The sequence below is a fragment of the Danio rerio genome, chromosome 21 (assembly GCF_052040795.2).
Source record: "Danio rerio strain M-AB ecotype USA chromosome 21, GRCz13ab, whole genome shotgun sequence".
Lineage (NCBI taxonomy): Eukaryota > Metazoa > Chordata > Actinopteri > Cypriniformes > Danionidae > Danio > Danio rerio.
In genome coordinates this window covers 5,680,096-5,698,345 of record NC_141041.1, presented here as the reverse complement: position 1 = coordinate 5,698,345, position 18,250 = coordinate 5,680,096, and the positions used below count along the sequence as shown (strand labels likewise).

General features: G+C 36.5%; 1 protein-coding gene and 1 long non-coding RNA gene across 2 annotated transcripts; one reads left to right on the top strand and one right to left on the bottom strand.

Moving 5' to 3' along the window:
- Nucleotides 1-2,314: 2,314 nt before the first annotated feature.
- Nucleotides 2,315-18,147, bottom strand: atp5f1a (ATP synthase F1 subunit alpha). Its single transcript, NM_001077355.1, is given in 11 exon segments — nucleotides 2,315-2,537; nucleotides 2,640-2,790; nucleotides 7,623-7,767; nucleotides 9,232-9,339; nucleotides 9,416-9,640; nucleotides 12,906-13,206; nucleotides 13,497-13,663; nucleotides 14,669-14,842; nucleotides 17,002-17,171; nucleotides 17,263-17,338; nucleotides 18,037-18,147. Coding segments are annotated over 11 exon segments (1,656 nt in total). The 5' UTR covers nucleotides 18,097-18,147; the 3' UTR covers nucleotides 2,315-2,458.
- LOC147838721 (uncharacterized) lies at nucleotides 13,446-18,183 on the top strand. The gene is made up of 3 exons (XR_015519904.1): nucleotides 13,446-13,709; nucleotides 14,594-14,997; nucleotides 15,924-18,183. It is a non-coding gene; the product is annotated as an uncharacterized LOC147838721 (long non-coding RNA).
- Nucleotides 18,184-18,250: the final 67 nt, after the last annotated feature.

Below are 18,250 nucleotides of genomic sequence, written 5' to 3'. Positions count from 1 at the left end.
CTACTCTGTGCGTTCCAGACCGGATATATCGCCCTCTGAAGGGGAAAAAAAAAGTTTTTATACAGTACGTGTATATAGCCTATATTTATTTCATGGCCGCCATATTGAACTGTCATTACAAACCGAAGTGATCAAAACTGGCCACTTCATAGAGCCCTTTAGAATGAGAAATACAACTGACGCACACTTTAGGCCTTTTATCCTTTGAGCAGGGGAGGTATTTGGTGTCTCACACTGTACTCAACTCAGAAGGGCTCATCTCTTTGCTCTAATCCCCTCACAGGGACCGTCCATTGGAATTAGGGCACATGAATGAGCCTTTTAGGAATGGAATCCACCCACTTACTATGAGTGTTTCTCAACCATGTTCCTGGAGGACCACCAACTCTGTACATTTTTTCTATGTCTTCTTAACCAAACACACCTGATTCAGATCATCAGCAGAGACTGAAAGACCTGTAATGAGTGTGACAAAGGAGACGTCCAAAACATGCAGTGTTGATGCTTCTTCAAGAATGTCGTTGAAAAACACTTCTATCAGGGCGGACAAGGTTTCCATTATTTGCTGATAGCAGGTATGAAATCTTGCCGGACTTCAGTTTAATATTCTGCAAAATTATTTACCAACAACACTTTATAATGAAGCCTGGGTTAATACATTGAGTATTCAAGAGTTAACCAGCTAATACAACAGATAATTATTTAACTTGTTCATTAAATTAACATACAACTTTTTAAATCATTACATTAGGTGTTGAAATAAACTTGAGGCATTTTTATCCTTTGTAGTTTAGTTGATTTAATCTGGTAGGGTATACAGTGTCATTCATCCTTGTTAAATGAGCCTAAATGCACTTACACTTCAGAAAAACTCGGCCTTTGTGAATGTATCTTGTAGGGTTACAAAACTAATATAATGTCATAATTAATACAAATTTAAATGAGACAAGAGCGATAAATTAAGTTTTATAAACTACTTTCGGGAGAGGCATGTGATGTGATCGATCACGGCTGGTGTCTCATCAATATTCATTGCTAGACCAATCAGATGAATTTTAGCTTCCAATAAGCCCATTCATCCTACTTTCTTTATCTTTGTTTTTGAAGCATGCCAAATCTGCAAATTTATCAAGCAATAGCCAAGTGTCAACTCTTGAAAATAACATCCAAAAATTGCTAAAGCAAGGGAAGAAAAGGAAACATCTTTTCAAACCAACAAAAACCTTTAATAATTAAAAAAAAAAAAAAAAAAGAAAAAAAAATGTTTGTTCAAACAGCTTAAAAGGAGCTGAAAATTCTTGTTTGTGTTCAATCCACTCAAATTTGTAAAAACTAATAGGTTAACTCAACTCCTACATGTTGCCCCAACAAACGGATAAGGAACCCACCATTTTTTTTTTGTGTAGCATCTAAAATGAATGCAGTAACTGGTAAACATTAACAAGTAGTAAACTTGGTAGTAGCTGCCCTTGGAGAAGTACAAAATAAGTCAAATCTGCAGCAAACTGAGGCTAAGGGTGCTTTCACACCTACACTTTTGTTTCGGAACGAGTCTCGTTTGCCCAGTTAGCGCGGTTCGATTGGCATATGTGAACAGGGCAATCGCGCTCTGTTCCGCGCCAAAGTAATCGCTCCGAGATCGCTTGAATGAGGTGGTCTCGGCTTGATTGAAACAAACCCTGGAGCGGTTCGATTACAGTGAGAAAGCAATCCGATCAGAGCGCGGTTATATCACACTGTTTTATGGATATGTAATAGGCTTACAGCTATGTGAAGAGAGAATTATAAGCATGGCGGGAAGTTTCGCGAGTCTCCGGATGCCCGCAAACGAGTGATGATCTCCCGGTAATCTCGCGTCTCCCTCCCGGTCCTCAAATAGGCTACGTCGCGCACCTCTCACCCCTCCCCACCGCATCTCTCCTCAGACATGTCGCGCGCGCTCCGTCAATCACCACCAAACCACCACCTCTCCTGACAGCTGAGCGGGACGCTGCAAAATAAACCCTGACACTCTGACCAATGTAAGGAGAGTTTAAATCGCATGTGACTTGTTTTAGCGGTTTTGGTCCGATTAGAAACTTTGCAGTGTGAAAGCGAACTGCTCCAAGAGCAAAGAGCAACAATGTAACAATAGTAATCTCTGTTTCGGAACAACTGAATCGATTCACAGGTCTGAAAGCACCCTAAATGCACTAAATCATAAAAATGATGAACAACTACCTATTGAAAGTTAAAACTAGGCAGACTGTACATGCTTTTTTAAAATAAACTACAACTTAACCTGTAATTAGGCAATGACAGACAGAGGCAGAGATGGAGTTGGGAACACTTTATTCTCGGTAAGGAGATTTCTGTACATTGAGGATCAAGTGCCACTTGAATTTCTTCAGGGTTTGTATAAATTTAAGCAGAAGCACTATGCAAACATTGACAAAACATTAGTGATACAGGAAACAAACTACTCGAAGCTCGAGAGGAAGTTGAGCACGATCTCCTTGAGTTTTGCGTCAGAGGCCTCTGAAATCTTACCATCGCTCCTGAAAAAATAAGACAAAGACGGAAAAAGCAGCATTGAGTAATAAAGTTGGTTCAAGATGTTTCTCGTCTTTTAAAATGCAGAATTGTCTATAGAGCGTCACCTGATGGCTGCGAGCAGATCCTGGTGCTGGCTGATAACGTGCTGGAGGAAGGCCTTCTCGAATTTGGTGATCTTGCTGGGCTCCATCTTGTCCAAGTGTCCTCTCACACCAGCGTAAATGACAGCCACCTGCTCCTCAATGGCCATGGGAGCTTACGGAGACAAAACAGTAAGTTAAAATCCCATACAGGCAGTGTTGCACCTGTACTTTTCATAATTATGTTGGCTTGAGAAAGCCAACATACTGTAATGCTACTTAAACTTATTCTTATTATTATTATTATTCCGGCTTCTGACCAAAAAAAAGCAATCGCTTCTCCTCCCAGGGCTTAGATGCTACAAGCCCCAAATTTGGTCAAAAGCTGCCTACTGCTCATGAGATGGTTGCTGTATGTCCTCATCCTGATAAGATTTGTAGTTTTTGAATTAAAAATTTTTTAATTAAAAAATTGTATCGAGTATTTGGGGCATATAAAAAAGTATACAATCCTCAAATTTGGCCAAAAGATGTGTTTGAAATTACAGATAATTATCATATTTATTTGGTGTAATTATAAATAACAGTTTTCCTATAAATATTTTTTTTATATTAAATTTGTAAAATTCAGACTCAAAGCGTGTCAGAGTGTCCACGAGATGGCGCCAGAAGACTATTTTTGAGCCCTTTGTAATTTAGTACTGGCCCTTTAAGAGGCGGGGATATCCGGACTGACTGTTTTGAATCTACAGAAATTCGGGCTCATTTCAGACGTGCTTGTTACAACATTTGAAGCTGAAATTGCGACCATTTTGGTCGCATATGCGCCTGAAAATTAATCTATGCGACCTCATAACATATTTGGGCGCATTAGTGCAACTGCTGATAATGGTTGTAGTGCGACCTGTTTTGATTTTTTGTAAAAACGTGCTGAATCGCTCTTCCCTGCCGCTATATTGGTTCATATTAGCTGTCAATCACTCAAGGTATTCCGCTGTCAGATGACAGGGAAGGAGCTTTTATGACCACGGGAAATGCAAACGGCTGAAGAGTAAAAACTTAAAGCACACAGGTTTGCAAACCCCACCTAAAATTGAGGTGTAGATGAGAGAGATCGTGACACGTCACGTGGTGAATAATGATCCACCAGCTGAGATCACTGAAACTGCGGCTCATAACAAAGACCAGTATTGCGCCGATGGTTAGTGCAATAATCCTGCTCTGCCTGCTCATAAATTGGGTCGGCTGACTCGCCAGCTTTTCCACAAACACAGAAAAATGAAGATCATCTCAGACTGAACCTTTAAATTGACACAAACTGAAACCAAAACTTTTAAAGAGTGATAGAAGTGAGACTTTACTTTCTTTCTTTTGTCTATTCTTTTTTGAGGTGTATATTATTTTTTTATTTATTTACTGATGACTGCTTTGCAGCTTTCATCATTGAATTGAATTATTTATTATAATCTTTTGTTTGTTTTGTAGCAGAAATATTATTTATTAAATTGACATGCATATAAAAACAGCAGTACAAAATCAATATTTCTTACTGCAATGCTTCATTTTTGTTTGATGCAAACTATACAATTATTTTATATAAAGTAACAGACTTTTTATAGCAGATAACCTACATTCATTCACATTCAAGGCAGTATCATAATGAGAAATGGAATTCATTGTTACTATTATTGTCATTTTCATCATCACTAATATTCTATGGCCTAATTATTAGACATTCATTTTGGAATTATTGCACACAAATATCAATGTCTTCGCAGCATTAGTTAGATAGTTGTTTCTGGTTTTTGTCAGTCCTATTGATGTTGTTTTAAAATACAATAAATCCCTTAAAAAGCAATTTGCAGCGGTGCTCATTCATTTTTGGTGGGTGCTCCTAAATTTTTTCTGGTGCTCCTAAATTTATTTTGGTGCCCCTGAATATTTGAAGTTGGGAGCACCGGTGCTACCAAGTAAAAAAGTTAATTTCGAGCCCTGTATATATATATATATATATATATATATATATATATATATATATATATATATATATATATATATATATATATTCATACAGTTGATGTCAGAATTATTAGCTCCCCTGTTTATTTTTTCCCCAATTTCTGTTTAATGGAGGGAAGATTGTTTCAGCACATTTCTAAGCATAATAGTTTTAAAAACCTATTTCTAATTACTGATTTATTTTATCTTTGCCATGATGACATTAAATAATGTTTGACTTGATATTTTTCAAGACACTTCTATACAGCTTAAAGTCACATTTAAAGCCTTAACAAGGTTAATAAGGGTAACTAGGCAGGTTAGGGTAATTAGGCAAGTTATTTTATAACGATGGTTTGTTCTGTAGATTATCAAAAAAAAAAATATCTTAAAGGGGATAATAATTGTGTCCCAAAAATGGTTTTTAAATAATTAATAACTGCTTTTATTCTAGCCGAAATAAAACAAATAAGACTTTCTCAAGAAGAAAAATATTATCAGACATACTGTGAAAATTTCCTTGCTCTGTTAAACACCATTTGGGCAATATTTAAAAAAGGGGAAAAAAAATCAACTGGGGGTTAATAATTCTGACTTCAACAGTGTATATATATATATATATATATATATATATATATATACATACACAAACACACATTTATGGTTAGGGTTATAAGGATTATTTTTTATCCCCCTTTTATGTTGGCAAAAACATAAGTTTACTTCAGATATTTCTTTCAAAACAGAATATTCTGTACCGCAAAAAAGCCTTCTCCTCACTTGTGATAATGACAATGAAAGCCAAGCTTTTGGTCTATGCTGTACCAAAAAAAAATAAAATCACCCAGGTGATGACAATTAAATATTACGATTATAACATTGTGTTAGTGGCCAGTGGGGTGAAACAACGTCATTGGTCAGAATTAACCACGTGATGAAGATGGCCTAATATTGTATTTAATGCAATTTTCTTCCTGTAAACTGTATATAACTATATAACTATAACTATATATATAACGCTGCAAATTACTGTAAATTGACTGTACTCTTTATTAACTGCAAAACTGATAAGATTGATTAAAAAAAGACAAATTAACTAAATGCATGTGCTATTGTTTCATTAGTATTTTAATTTAATATTTTTCTTTATATGATATTTATTATAATGTAATTTTGTTCAGATTATAATATATACTATAAATACTAACTATACTATAGTGATCTGCATTAAACAACCTGAACAAATCAGTTCTCTCTCTCTCTCTCTCTCTCTCTCTCTCTCTCTCTCTCTCTCTCTCGATTTGATCAAAAATGTAAATGAGGCCTTCCGATTAACAGTCCAGTGGACCCTAGCAACAGCCTAGAAACCACTCAGAACACCCTAGCAACTACCTAGGAATGCCTTAGCAACATCTTAGCAACCGCCTAGCAACCACTTCTCAACCGCTGTGCTTCCTGCCAACTGCCTTTGAGTCCCCGGCGCAGTCACGTTGGCTTTCTCAAGCCAACATCAAAGTTCGTCAACGAACTTTAGGTTCTAGTTATAATTGAAATCATCATCATTGTTATTGTTATTATTATTCATCATTGTCGTTATAGATATTAAATTTATTATTGTTATTATTCATCATTAAAATCATTGTCATTAAAAATCATCATCGTTATTCATAATCATGGTTATTATCATCATAATCATCATTATTATTATTATTAATTAAATCATCATTATTATTATTATTATTCATAATCATTAAAATAATCATCATGGTTATTAAACTTAATCATAATTTTTCAAAATCAATAAATCACCACAATCAGCATAGTTATTATTAATCATCATTATTATTAAAATCATCATCATCATCATCGTTATTAAAATAATTTATTATTAGTATTATTTTTCATTAAAATCATCATTGTTATTAATATTCATCATCATCATTGTCATTATGATCATCATTATCGATTTTAAAATTATTAATATTATTCATAATCATTAAAATAATCATTATCGTTATTACAATCATCAACATTATTAAAATCATCACTAATCATTATCGTTATTATAGTTATTAAAATAATTTATTCTTAGTATTCTTCATTATTAAAATTATCATTATTGTTAATCAATCATTGTCATTGTTATTCTTATCATTGTTATCAAAATAGTTTGTTATTATTATTATTCATTGAAATCATCATCATCATCATCATCATTCATCAATTAAAATCATCGTCATTGTTATCATCAACATTGTTATTAAAAGAGTTTTATTATTATTAATCATTAAATTTTCATTGTTATTAATCATCATTATTATAATCATCGTTATAATTGCTATTATTAAAGTCATTATGATTATTCACCATTAAAGATCATTATTATCATTATTAATAATAATAACCATCATCAAAATCATAGCAATTGTTATCATTATCGTTGTTATTAAAATAGTTTATTATTAATAATAATAATCACTAAAATTATCATTTTTATTAATCATCATCATTATTATAACCATCAGTATCATCGTCGCTATTATTAAAATTATTATTCATAATTTAAAAATCATTATTAATAATAATCATCATCATCAAAATCATTGTCATTATCATCAAAATAATTTTATTATTATCATTATTATTAATTAAAATCATCGTTATTAATAATCCATCATAATCATGATTAAAAAAATTATTATTGTTATCAATCATCATTAAACTTATCATTATTATTAATCGTTATCAAAACCATCATTGTTATTAATAAATCATCATCAGTTATTGTTATTAATATGGTATATTATTATTATTAGTAGTAGTAGTAGTAGTTGTAGTAATAAATGTATTAAAGTATAATAATTTATTTGATGGGGCTAGAGAAATTTTCTAACTGGCATATTTGAAAAATTCTTAGAGTCTAGCCCTTTTAAGTCTAAAATTTCATTCATAATGGTCTTAATGTCTGAAATGTAACTTGGTGAAAGCCCGAGATTCGCTTGCACTTACAGTACTGTCCCTGCTTGAGCAGCTCAGTGAGTCTCACTCCTCTGTTCAGCAGCTGCTGTGTGGCGGCATCCAGATCTGAACCAAACTGAGCGAAAGCAGCAACCTCACGATACTGAGCCAACTCCAGCTTCATGGTACCAGCCACCTGCACAACAACAAACCACCACTGTAAGATCTGCACATCTGACAGACACTCTACAGTCTCCCCTGAGGCCATTAGTCAGAGTTTGTGAATGAAGCTAGCAATGCAACACACTGAAGGTCAACTGAAACTGACATGGCACATGTATGGTCTGAAATTGCAGACTCTCAAATAGGGCTGCTGCACAATATATAGTTTCAGCATCGACTCTGCAATGTGCACATTCACAAATCACGTCAGTACACAGTGGTCAAAATTTGAAACAGATCCTCATGTTTCAAAGTTGTCCTAAAACTACATGCAGACACCATTTCTTGTCTTAGGACAATTTTAGAAAATTTAAACACTCCAAATGTTGACTACATTGAGCATTTGAGGAGAGTTTAAAGCATTTGGGCTCAAGAATTTATCAAGATGAATTGTTTAATTTAGTGATAGCAAAGATTGATTTAAAATTTGCATCAAATGAAATGTGGGTCTTTTTTTTTTTTTTTTTTTTTTAAGAGCAATTTTAAAGCTTTTACGTCTGGACTGGAATTTTATAAGATGTATTGCCTGTTTCTGTGGCCATGGCAGGAAAACTGTGGTAAATCTAAAGTAAGTTTGATATATTTTTAAAACCTCTAATGCTGCGTTCACACCAGACGCGGAACACGCTTCAAATCGCGAGTGATTTACATGTTAAGTCAATGCAAACGCGCGAATAGACATTCTGCGGCGCGAATGGCGCAAACTGAGCGTTTTGCGTGTTTGACGCGCTTAACGTGCATTTCGCGCGAATCTCGAGTTTGAAAACCTTTAGTGGACATTCGTGCAGTGTTAACCAATCAGAAGCTTGCTCTTGTGGGGGCATGATTGTGACGTAGAACCTGTTGATTGTGTCCCGGGGCAAATCCTCCAGGTGACACAGACAACAAGTCATCAAACTGGGCTTAGCTCAGTCAGAAGTACCGTTGAAAGCCTCCGTGAACCAGGTTCAGTTTCTGGAGGAGTTTATGAGCTCACACAGCTGGATGCACCTCTGAAAGCATGTAGTGGACTCAGACACGGTCCTAAACGTATCGACGCTGTTATTCAGCCTTCATAAAGTACATAAGCACTGTTATTTTCTTCATAAAATCCATGTTAGCAACGAAGCTAGTCACTGGGCAGACAGAAGCCCTGCCCATCAAGCAAACCAGAGTCTGTTCTGAAGTGAATTTGACACGCGAATGAAGCGAGAAAACTCAAATGTTCACGCGGCTAGTGTGAACACAGCATAAGTAGTTATACTCTCCACAACAAACTCAAACCTTTTAGCAATCAAAGTGGACAGTTTTTTTATATATATATATATATATATATATATATATATATATATATATATATATATATATATATATATATATATATATATATTTATTTATTTATTTATTTATTTTTTTTTTTCTTTCTTTAAATAAATTGAAAGCAAAAGTGAAAACAAACCTGCTTCATGGCCCTGGTCTGAGCAGCAGAACCGACACGGGACACAGACAGACCCACATTGATAGCGGGACGGATACCCTTGTAGAACAGCTCAGTCTCCAAGAAAATCTGCATGAAAAGATTTAGCAGTTCAGTGTGTGGATCAAACCCTAGAGTTCACTTGTGCGCGTGTTTGTGCAGTCACCTGTCCGTCAGTGATGGAGATGACGTTGGTGGGAATGTAAGCGGACACGTCTCCGGCCTGGGTCTCGATGACGGGCAGGGCGGTCAGGGATCCACCACCGAAGTTGTCGTTCATTTTGGCTGCTCTCTCCAGCAGACGGGAGTGCAGGTAGAAGACGTCACCGGGGTAGGCCTCACGACCTGGGGGACGACGCAGCAGCAGGGACATCTGACGGTAGGCAACAGCCTGGAGGAAAAGAAATGTATATCAGGGCTCGAAATTAACCTTTTTGCTTGGTACCACTGGTGCTCCTAACTTTAAAAAATTTAGGCGCATCAGCCAAGATTTAGTCGCACCCACCAATTATGAGCACCGTTACTACAAGTTTTAAACAAAGATTTATTGCATTTGAAATCAACACATCATATATATATATATATATATATATATATATATATATATATATATATATCTATCTCTCAACGAAATCCCGTTATCACAAGAAAATACATTTTATAACATAACTGAGTGACTAAAAGATACACGGAGCGCTCACCGGCCCTGCATGCACTGCTTGAATGAATGAATACGTTAATGATATAACTGTGCTGTTCTCACGGGTGCTGTCTGATACTGCACTGATGCTTTTGAAATATACTGTACCCTATTATATGCATACGTCATGTTAATAGCAATACCGGTCTTTTTATAAGTAGCGATGTTAGTTTACTCAGTGTAAGCCCGTTTGCGATGGTGTACGTGGTGTTAAATTTGACATATAGCTGCCACTTGCACGGCAGACAGCATCTGGCGATTATATGAAGGATTAAACAGAAGCTCTCCTGCTAGATGTGGCAAACAGTTACCTGAAAATCCCATCCCACAGACTTTTCATAGCGGACTTGAAGCCAATGGAAGTCTTCTACTCTTGGAAAAGTGTAGATGGTGGATTGACATTCAGCACATGATCACTAGTAAGATGTGTCATTATTTGTAACTGTGGATGCCATGGTTTCTAAAACGAAATCTGTCAGTGTTATCTTCATTCTCATCTGAAGCGCTTTACAGTTTTTCGCGGTAGTAGCTCTCTCTGTCATACGAAGCAAGAAGGCACTGACTGAGTGATTGACAGCTGAAATTAACCAATCATTCGCGTTCAGTGCTAGAGCAGTGGGCCAATAAGAAGAGCACAAAAGCGGGGCAAGCATTACAGACTTGGCTTTGTTTACTACAGCAAGTTGACATGACATGTTTTCAACCATTCCCGAGCACTGCGATTCGCGTTTCAAGTGCAGAGATGCATTCTGCGAGAATGTCTCCCGAATCTGTGCATGTGGTGAACATTTTGCAGTAAAAACTGGTCGCACCACAACAATTTTAAGCACTCGCACAAATGCTCCCAAATATATTTTGAGGTCGCAAAGATAAAAATGTCGGGCGCATATGCGACAAATGGCCGCAATTTTTAGCCCTGTATACAAATATAAATATTCATCATTTCTGCATGTTAAAGGGACAGTTCACTCATGAAAATTGTAATTTACTCTCCCTTTACCCATTTTAAACCTTTATGAATTTCTGCTGTTAACACGAATGATATTTAGAAAAATATTTTTAAAAAGCTGTAACCATTGACCTCCATAGAACAAATACTATGAAAGTCAACGGTCACAAGTTTAACTTCTTTATTCTGCTGTACACTAAAGAGACTGAAATTCATAAAGGTCTATAATATACATACTTTTATTTTTTTATTCATATTTATATACACTTAAATTAACAAGTAAACAAGAATTAAATTTTACAATTTCAAGATAAACTGTGGATCTATTAAAATATTCATTTATATGGTTTCCTGTCATTTAGAAAGATGTTCAAATGAAAGCATTAGATACGGTACATCAGGTTTAAGGATTGTTTGGTCACCTAAAGATTCTAAAGGATTCTAAAGATTAATTTAAATATCAGGAGGTTCTGGCTTATTTGCTTTAATATATATTTTTTTAATTTTATAATTTAGCTTCATATCAGCGAATGATGATACGATAACTTTCATAAAGACTTCAGATTTCTTTGCAGGATAAATCAGCATTTTTCAACAAACTTTTAATGGTCAAATTAATATTGCAGTGATATTGCATTAATAATTTTGCACCAACGATAAAAACTAAGCTTTGAATATCTAGATCCTAAATAATACAAATCACTTATACTGAAAAATAGACTAAACCAGGGGTCACCAAACTTGTTCCGGGAGTTCCGGTGTCCTGCAGATTGTAGCTCAAACACACCTGAACAAGCCAATCAAGGTCTTACTAGGTACACTTGAAACACCTAGGCAGGTGTGTTGAGGCAGGTTTGAGCTAAACCCTGCAGGGCACCGGACCTCCAGAAACGAGATTGGTGACCCCTGAACTAAACTTTAAAATGGAGAAACTTCTAATATAAAATTTTTGAAAGACCTCCATTTTTATCAAGTTCATCTTTTTGGCCATATAAATCTGAATTGGCCGGTGCCTCCATTGCATGTAGTTGTACATTTATACTTCTGCGCACTATTTGTGCTGCTCTGCAATAACTTTTCCGAAACACTAGCTGGCAGCAGATTTTTGTTCCTGTGCCACGTTTCTTTGTGGGCGTCATGTTATTTTCTGAAATCTCCCTTAAATGTACAAGTAGCTCAAACTCGCTCATTCAGAGGCAAGAACCGGTGGACGTGCAACAACTTTAGTCAAAATAAACAAAACAAAAGTTTCCATCTGGAGCTCCTTTATGGGACTCGAGACATGTAACCACTCGCTCCATCTAGCTCACGGCTCAGCACCGATCACAGAGCTGATGCTACGAATCATTGCGAAGTGTAGTTACATTTTTTTAGTGGTGCGGGTCAGCCACAGCAAGGGCTATGCAACCATACTCATGTGCTCAACTCAGAAGTAAAAAATCAGCCTTTAGTTTGCTGTGAGGAAGTGCACAAAAGAAAGCTCTGCCCCCTACTCTATATATCATTGCAACTGGAAGTACCTCAACATACCGAAATTAAAAATAAATAAATAAAATGAAGTTATAACAACTACTAAAAGCAGTCATAGACACTGTATAATCCAATCAAGTTAACAAATTTAAAAAATGTAAACTTCCTCTAATGCATTTAAGTGACAGCAAAGGGAGAAATTAAAGTTTGCCATATCAGCTTCTCTGGCCATGTCATTGCAAAAACAGTATAATATATATATATATATATATATATATATATATATATATATATATATATATATATATATATATATATATATATATATATATATATATATATATATAAACTGCAAAAAAGTGCATAAGAAAATTGTGAATCAGTTTAAAAGTCCACTTGTGATAACTTCACTATTAAAAAAAATCCTTTAAAGTCTCTCCAGATACAAATCATTCTCCTATAACACTAAATATAGGGCATTCCAAAAGTATAGGTTTAACAGTTTGTTTTAAAGTGACGGCAGCGTTCAGCTCTTACCTGTTTGGACAGATCATCATAGATGATGAGAGCGTGTTTGCCGTTGTCTCTGAAGTATTCCCCCATGGAGCAGCCGGAGTATGGAGCCAGGTACTGCAGTGGAGCGGCGTCAGATGCGGTGGCCGACACCACGATGGTGTATTTCATGGCATCAGCATCTGTCAGCCTCTTCACCAGCTGGGCCACGGTGGATCTCTTCTGACCGATGGCCACATAGATGCAGTACAGCTTCTTTTTCTCCTCAGTGCCTTCATTGAAGCGCTTCTGGTTGATGATGGTGTCAATGGCAATGGCGGTTTTGCTGGAAGAATCCAAATGAAATATTCAAACTAAAAACTAAAGTAGTCAAACTGTATTTGATTGAGATTTTTTTACATATTTAACACCGGCAAGCAATAAACTATATAGCATGACAAACACAATATTAGGGTGTAATGTAATAAATAACCATTGGCCTAAACGTGTATGCTTTATTGCATCCTTTACAGTTTAAAAACACACCAATATTGTAATTTTACAAATGCAATTAAATTGTTCCAGCCAATTACAGAAATCAGGCAGTCATCATGTGCAGTTCCATGCAGCACTCACCCAGTCTGCCTGTCACCAATGATCAGCTCTCTCTGGCCACGGCCGATGGGCACCAGACTGTCCACAGCTTTGATGCCAGTCTGCATGGGCTCCCTCACAGAGATACGAGGGATGATCCCAGGGGCCTTCAGACCCACACGCCTGCGCTCCTTGGAGCCCAGAGGTCCCTAAAGGAGGAACATTAAGACATTCTGCAATTAATATAAGAGAATGGTAATGCAAAAATGTCAAATTCCCAGACTTTCACTGCATAAAAAGCTGAATTTCCATTTAATTTTTCACTTTAGAGTCAATGTGAATATGCGTCAAGACTTATGGTCTCATTCGCTTCAATTTATTTTAGCATAACACTAGTCCTGCTTGATGTTGAAAAGCTAAAACGTTTCAATGTTTGATTGCTGGTTGACAAGCAGGAAAGGAGAAAAAAATATATATATAAATTAACGAACCATAACGATAGATAAAAAGTGTGAAAAACTTAAAATTACACAATTAGATTTGATAAATGGAATTTAAAACTTAAAATGATAAACAAAAATAGAATACATTCCATAACTTGCATGAAAGAAATTAAATTGACTTTCAACGTCTGGAATAGACAAAACAAAAATTGTATAATATTTCTGAAATAATCCCAAAAATTAAAGATAAAATCTTAGTCAAATTTTAAAAGCCTGAATAAAAAAAAAAAAAAAAAAAAAAAATCAAAACCAGCCCAAAAAGCAGTTTCCTGCAATTTGATCAGTTGATTTTGATGTGTTGTGCAGACCATCACTAGGCCCACATGATTTCTGAACGCATAAAAATCCTCTAATTTTTAGCCCATCATTGAGTCTATTTAATTACCCGTGTAAATGTATGTTTATTCAGTTTAATTAATTAATTTCAGTAATACTATTGACTAATATGAAAATGTTCATGAGTTATTTTGTAAAGTAATAATTCATATATTAAGTTTAGTCGTGATGCTCCCAAAATCATTATGTATAAATGCACAGATTTTTTACAAAAATCAGCAGATTCTGTCCGTTTCTAATGATCACTTGCTTTTTGGAGGAAAGAGCAATTTTTGGGCCTGAAAGCCGTTTCTATTTCAGAAATCCATGATAATCCAGAATCTCCTTGACCTGTGGGAACACTATAGGATCCATTGATTAAACTGGTGGTCAGACCTTGCCATCAATGGGGTTTCCCAAAGCATCCACAACACGTCCGAGCAGCTCCTCTCCGACAGGAACGTCCACAATAGCCCCTGTTCTCTTGACGATGTCTCCCTCCTTGATCAGCTTGTCATTACCGAACACCACAACACCAACGTTATCAGGCTCCAAGTTCAGAGACATACCCTATGAAGAGAGCAGCAAGTGTCTATGAAAGCAGACCTGTAAACAAACGCTTTAAAAGTAGCACATTTCCAAAATAATAGAAGGCTCTGGGTTCTGTGAAGCAGAAAACGCAAGCGAAAAGGCAAATAACAAAATCCCGTTATCACAAGAAAATAGTTTTTTTTTTTTTTTTTTACATGACCGAGTGACCAAAAGGTACACGGAGCGCTCACCGGCCCTGCACGCACTGCTTGACATGAATAAATATGTTAATGATAAAACTGTGCTGTTCTCACGGGTGCTGTCTGATACTGCACTGATGCTTTTGACATATACTGTACCCTATTATATGCATACGTCATGTTAATAGCAATACCGGTCTTCTTATGAGTAATGATGTTAGTTTACTCGGTGCAAGCCCGTTTGCAATGGTGTACATGGCATTAAATTTGACATATAGCTGCCACTTGCACGGCAGACAGCATCTGGTGATTATATGAAGGATTAAACAGAAGCTCTCGTGCTAGATGTGGCAAACAGTTACCTGAAAATCCCATCCCACAGACTTTTCATAGCGGACTTGAAGCCAACGGAAGTCTTTTATCCACTCTTGGAAAAGTGTAGATGGTGGATTAACATTCAGCACATGATCACTAGTAAGATGTGTCATTATTTGTAACTTTAGATGCCATAGTTTCTAAAACAAAATCTGTCAGTGTTATCTTCATTCTCATCTTCAGCGCTTTACAATTTTACGCGGTAGCAGCTCTCTCTGTCATCCCAAGCCAGCCAGAAAGCATTGACCGAGTGATTGACAGCTGATATTTCAGTGCTAGAGCAGTGGTGGGCCAATAAGAAGAGCGCGAAGGCGGGGCAAGCATTACAGACTTGGCTTTGTTTACTGCAGCAAGTTGACATGACAATTGTTTTAAACCATTCCCGAGCGCTGCATTTTGCATTTCAAGTGCAGACAAAGAGCTTAGTGATGCATTCTGCGTGAATGTCTCCCAAATCCCCGCATGTGCTGAACATTTTGCAGTAAAAACTGCTCGCACAAAACAATTTTAAGCACTTGCACTAATGCTCCCAAATATATTTTGAGGTCGCATAAATAAAATTGAGCGCATATGCTACCAAAACGGTCGCAATTTCGAGCCCTGTATTCTTTAGTTGAACAATTAAATCAGTGCAAGTTAATCCACTGAAAAGCAAAACAAAATGAAAACGTTTGATTTGGTAATCGTCAACCAAAATCTAGCCATTTGCTTCAACATTTGGAAATGCAGTCCTTCTGTTGACAAAACTTCAGTTTCACTGAATGATAACATTTATCATATAATTTCAATAAAAAAAAAAATAAAAAAAAAGCTATTCTGGCAAAAAATAAGTCAAAAATTTACTGTTAGTGAAGACATTTGTTAAATAAATAAAAAAAATCTGGGTTATTCCAACAACTATTAAACTATTAGCCTTCCTGAAGTTAAATAAATCTGTGAAAACACTGTATATTTCTCATAATTCTGACTAGTTGCAACTTTTTGCTCTATATTATAACTTCCACATACTAGCTGTTAATACTTGATTTACACTTGGCATTTTCAATAGTCCTAAAATGTAACCAGATGTAATTTTAAAATTGGTAATTCTTTCTAAACATTACAAATGTAAAAAACACTTACATTCACAGCACTTTTAAAACTATAAACTAGGGCTTCTCAATCTCAGTTCTGGAGGCCTGGTGTCCTTCAGATTTTAGCTCTAACCACAATCAGACACACCTAGGCTAGCTTATGAAGCTCGTACCAGGCTTTCTAGAAACATCCTTGCAGGTGTGTTGAGGCAAGTTGGAGCTAAAATCTGCAGGACACCAGACCTCCAGGACCAAGTTTGAGAACCCCTGCTTTACCACAGCTATTATATGCGGTCACATTAAGTAAAATCGATAACTAATTGAGAACTATAACACTTAAAGTCTATAGCTAAACGGTGACAGACAAAAAAGGCAAAAAATACAAGACAGGTATACATACACGCAAACCAACTTATTGTTTAAAAAAAAAAAAAAAAAAGCTGCATCCCTAACTACAAAAATAAATAAATCAAACAGGTCAATGTGTAGGGTATGCATTCTGCATGCCATTATCAGGAGTGGTCAATGAGCCTAGAAGTTTGTCCCTCACCTTCAGACCAGAGGAGAACTCCACCATCTCTTCAGCCTGCACGTTCCTCAGCCCGTAAACACGAGCGATACCATCACCAATGGACAGCACGCGGCCGGTCTCCTCCAGTTCAGCTCCAGTGTCGGCTCCAAGAATCTTCTCCTCCAGAATGCTGGACACCTCCGCCGTGCCTGAAAAACAAAATCATCCGGAACATTTGAGCATGCAAACCATAAATAATCCAATCAAAGTAGTAGCAGTGCAACATTTAATAGTAATAACCTGTCTTCTGCAGCCATGGTCTGGCGGTGTGCAGGTTCTTGGCTCCAACGCATGCTGCAGCAACATTCTTGGAAACCTAAAAATGCAAATGTGACGTTTACAAACACTTTAAAATGATCACGATCAGATTAAAGCACAATGCGTAAAGCTTGCAGCATGTGAGCCCTTGACCTTCACGTGCCAATAACAACCACGTCATTACTGCTAAACCCTATTATAGAGAGAAAACAGCACTTAATAGTTAAACTAATATCACAAACACTACTGAAAGTGTGCTTGTTTTAATTGTTATTAGTAGTTAATCTTTATATGAATGGTAGGAGAGATCATAATGCGCCATAACGCTTATGTCGTCATCCAAACTTCCGCCCAAATAAAAAGTATAAAGCAAATGCAATCAAGATGATCAAACACAAATGCACGACAAACATTAAACACTAAATCCAAGGCAAACTGACAGCTGACATGTCTTAAACCCAAGCAGCATTTCCTGACCTTCAATCGGGAATGTCATTCATTGATCACAACCTCGCTAAACATGCAACAGCAACCTTTAAGGTTTTAAACGAACACTTTAGACATTATAAATATATGAAGTAAAATCAAATATTGCTACAGCTCAAATTAGAGTCGAAATAATGCTAGTTTAAACGCAGCAAACGCAGGCCCTTCATCCTGCAAGATGGCGACGCGCACTATCACGCCATTAACAAGCGCTGACATTCACCGGTTATGCGCTTTTAGTTCGCTATAACACATCAAAATGAGACTTACGAATCCGGCCCGTCGTGGAAGAGTGCGGGCCAGAGCCGCCGCGACGCGAACGGAAAGCATTTTTGTGGGTGTTTTTGTGTTTCTGGAGCTCGAGTTAGTGTCCTCCTGCAGCGGCCGGCTGGAGCGCGAGGAGCGGAGTGAAGGAAATGGAGGTCGCGAGCGGAGCTCATATAGGAAAGGTCAACTGCAGACCCGGATGCAGTTCCGCCAGGCG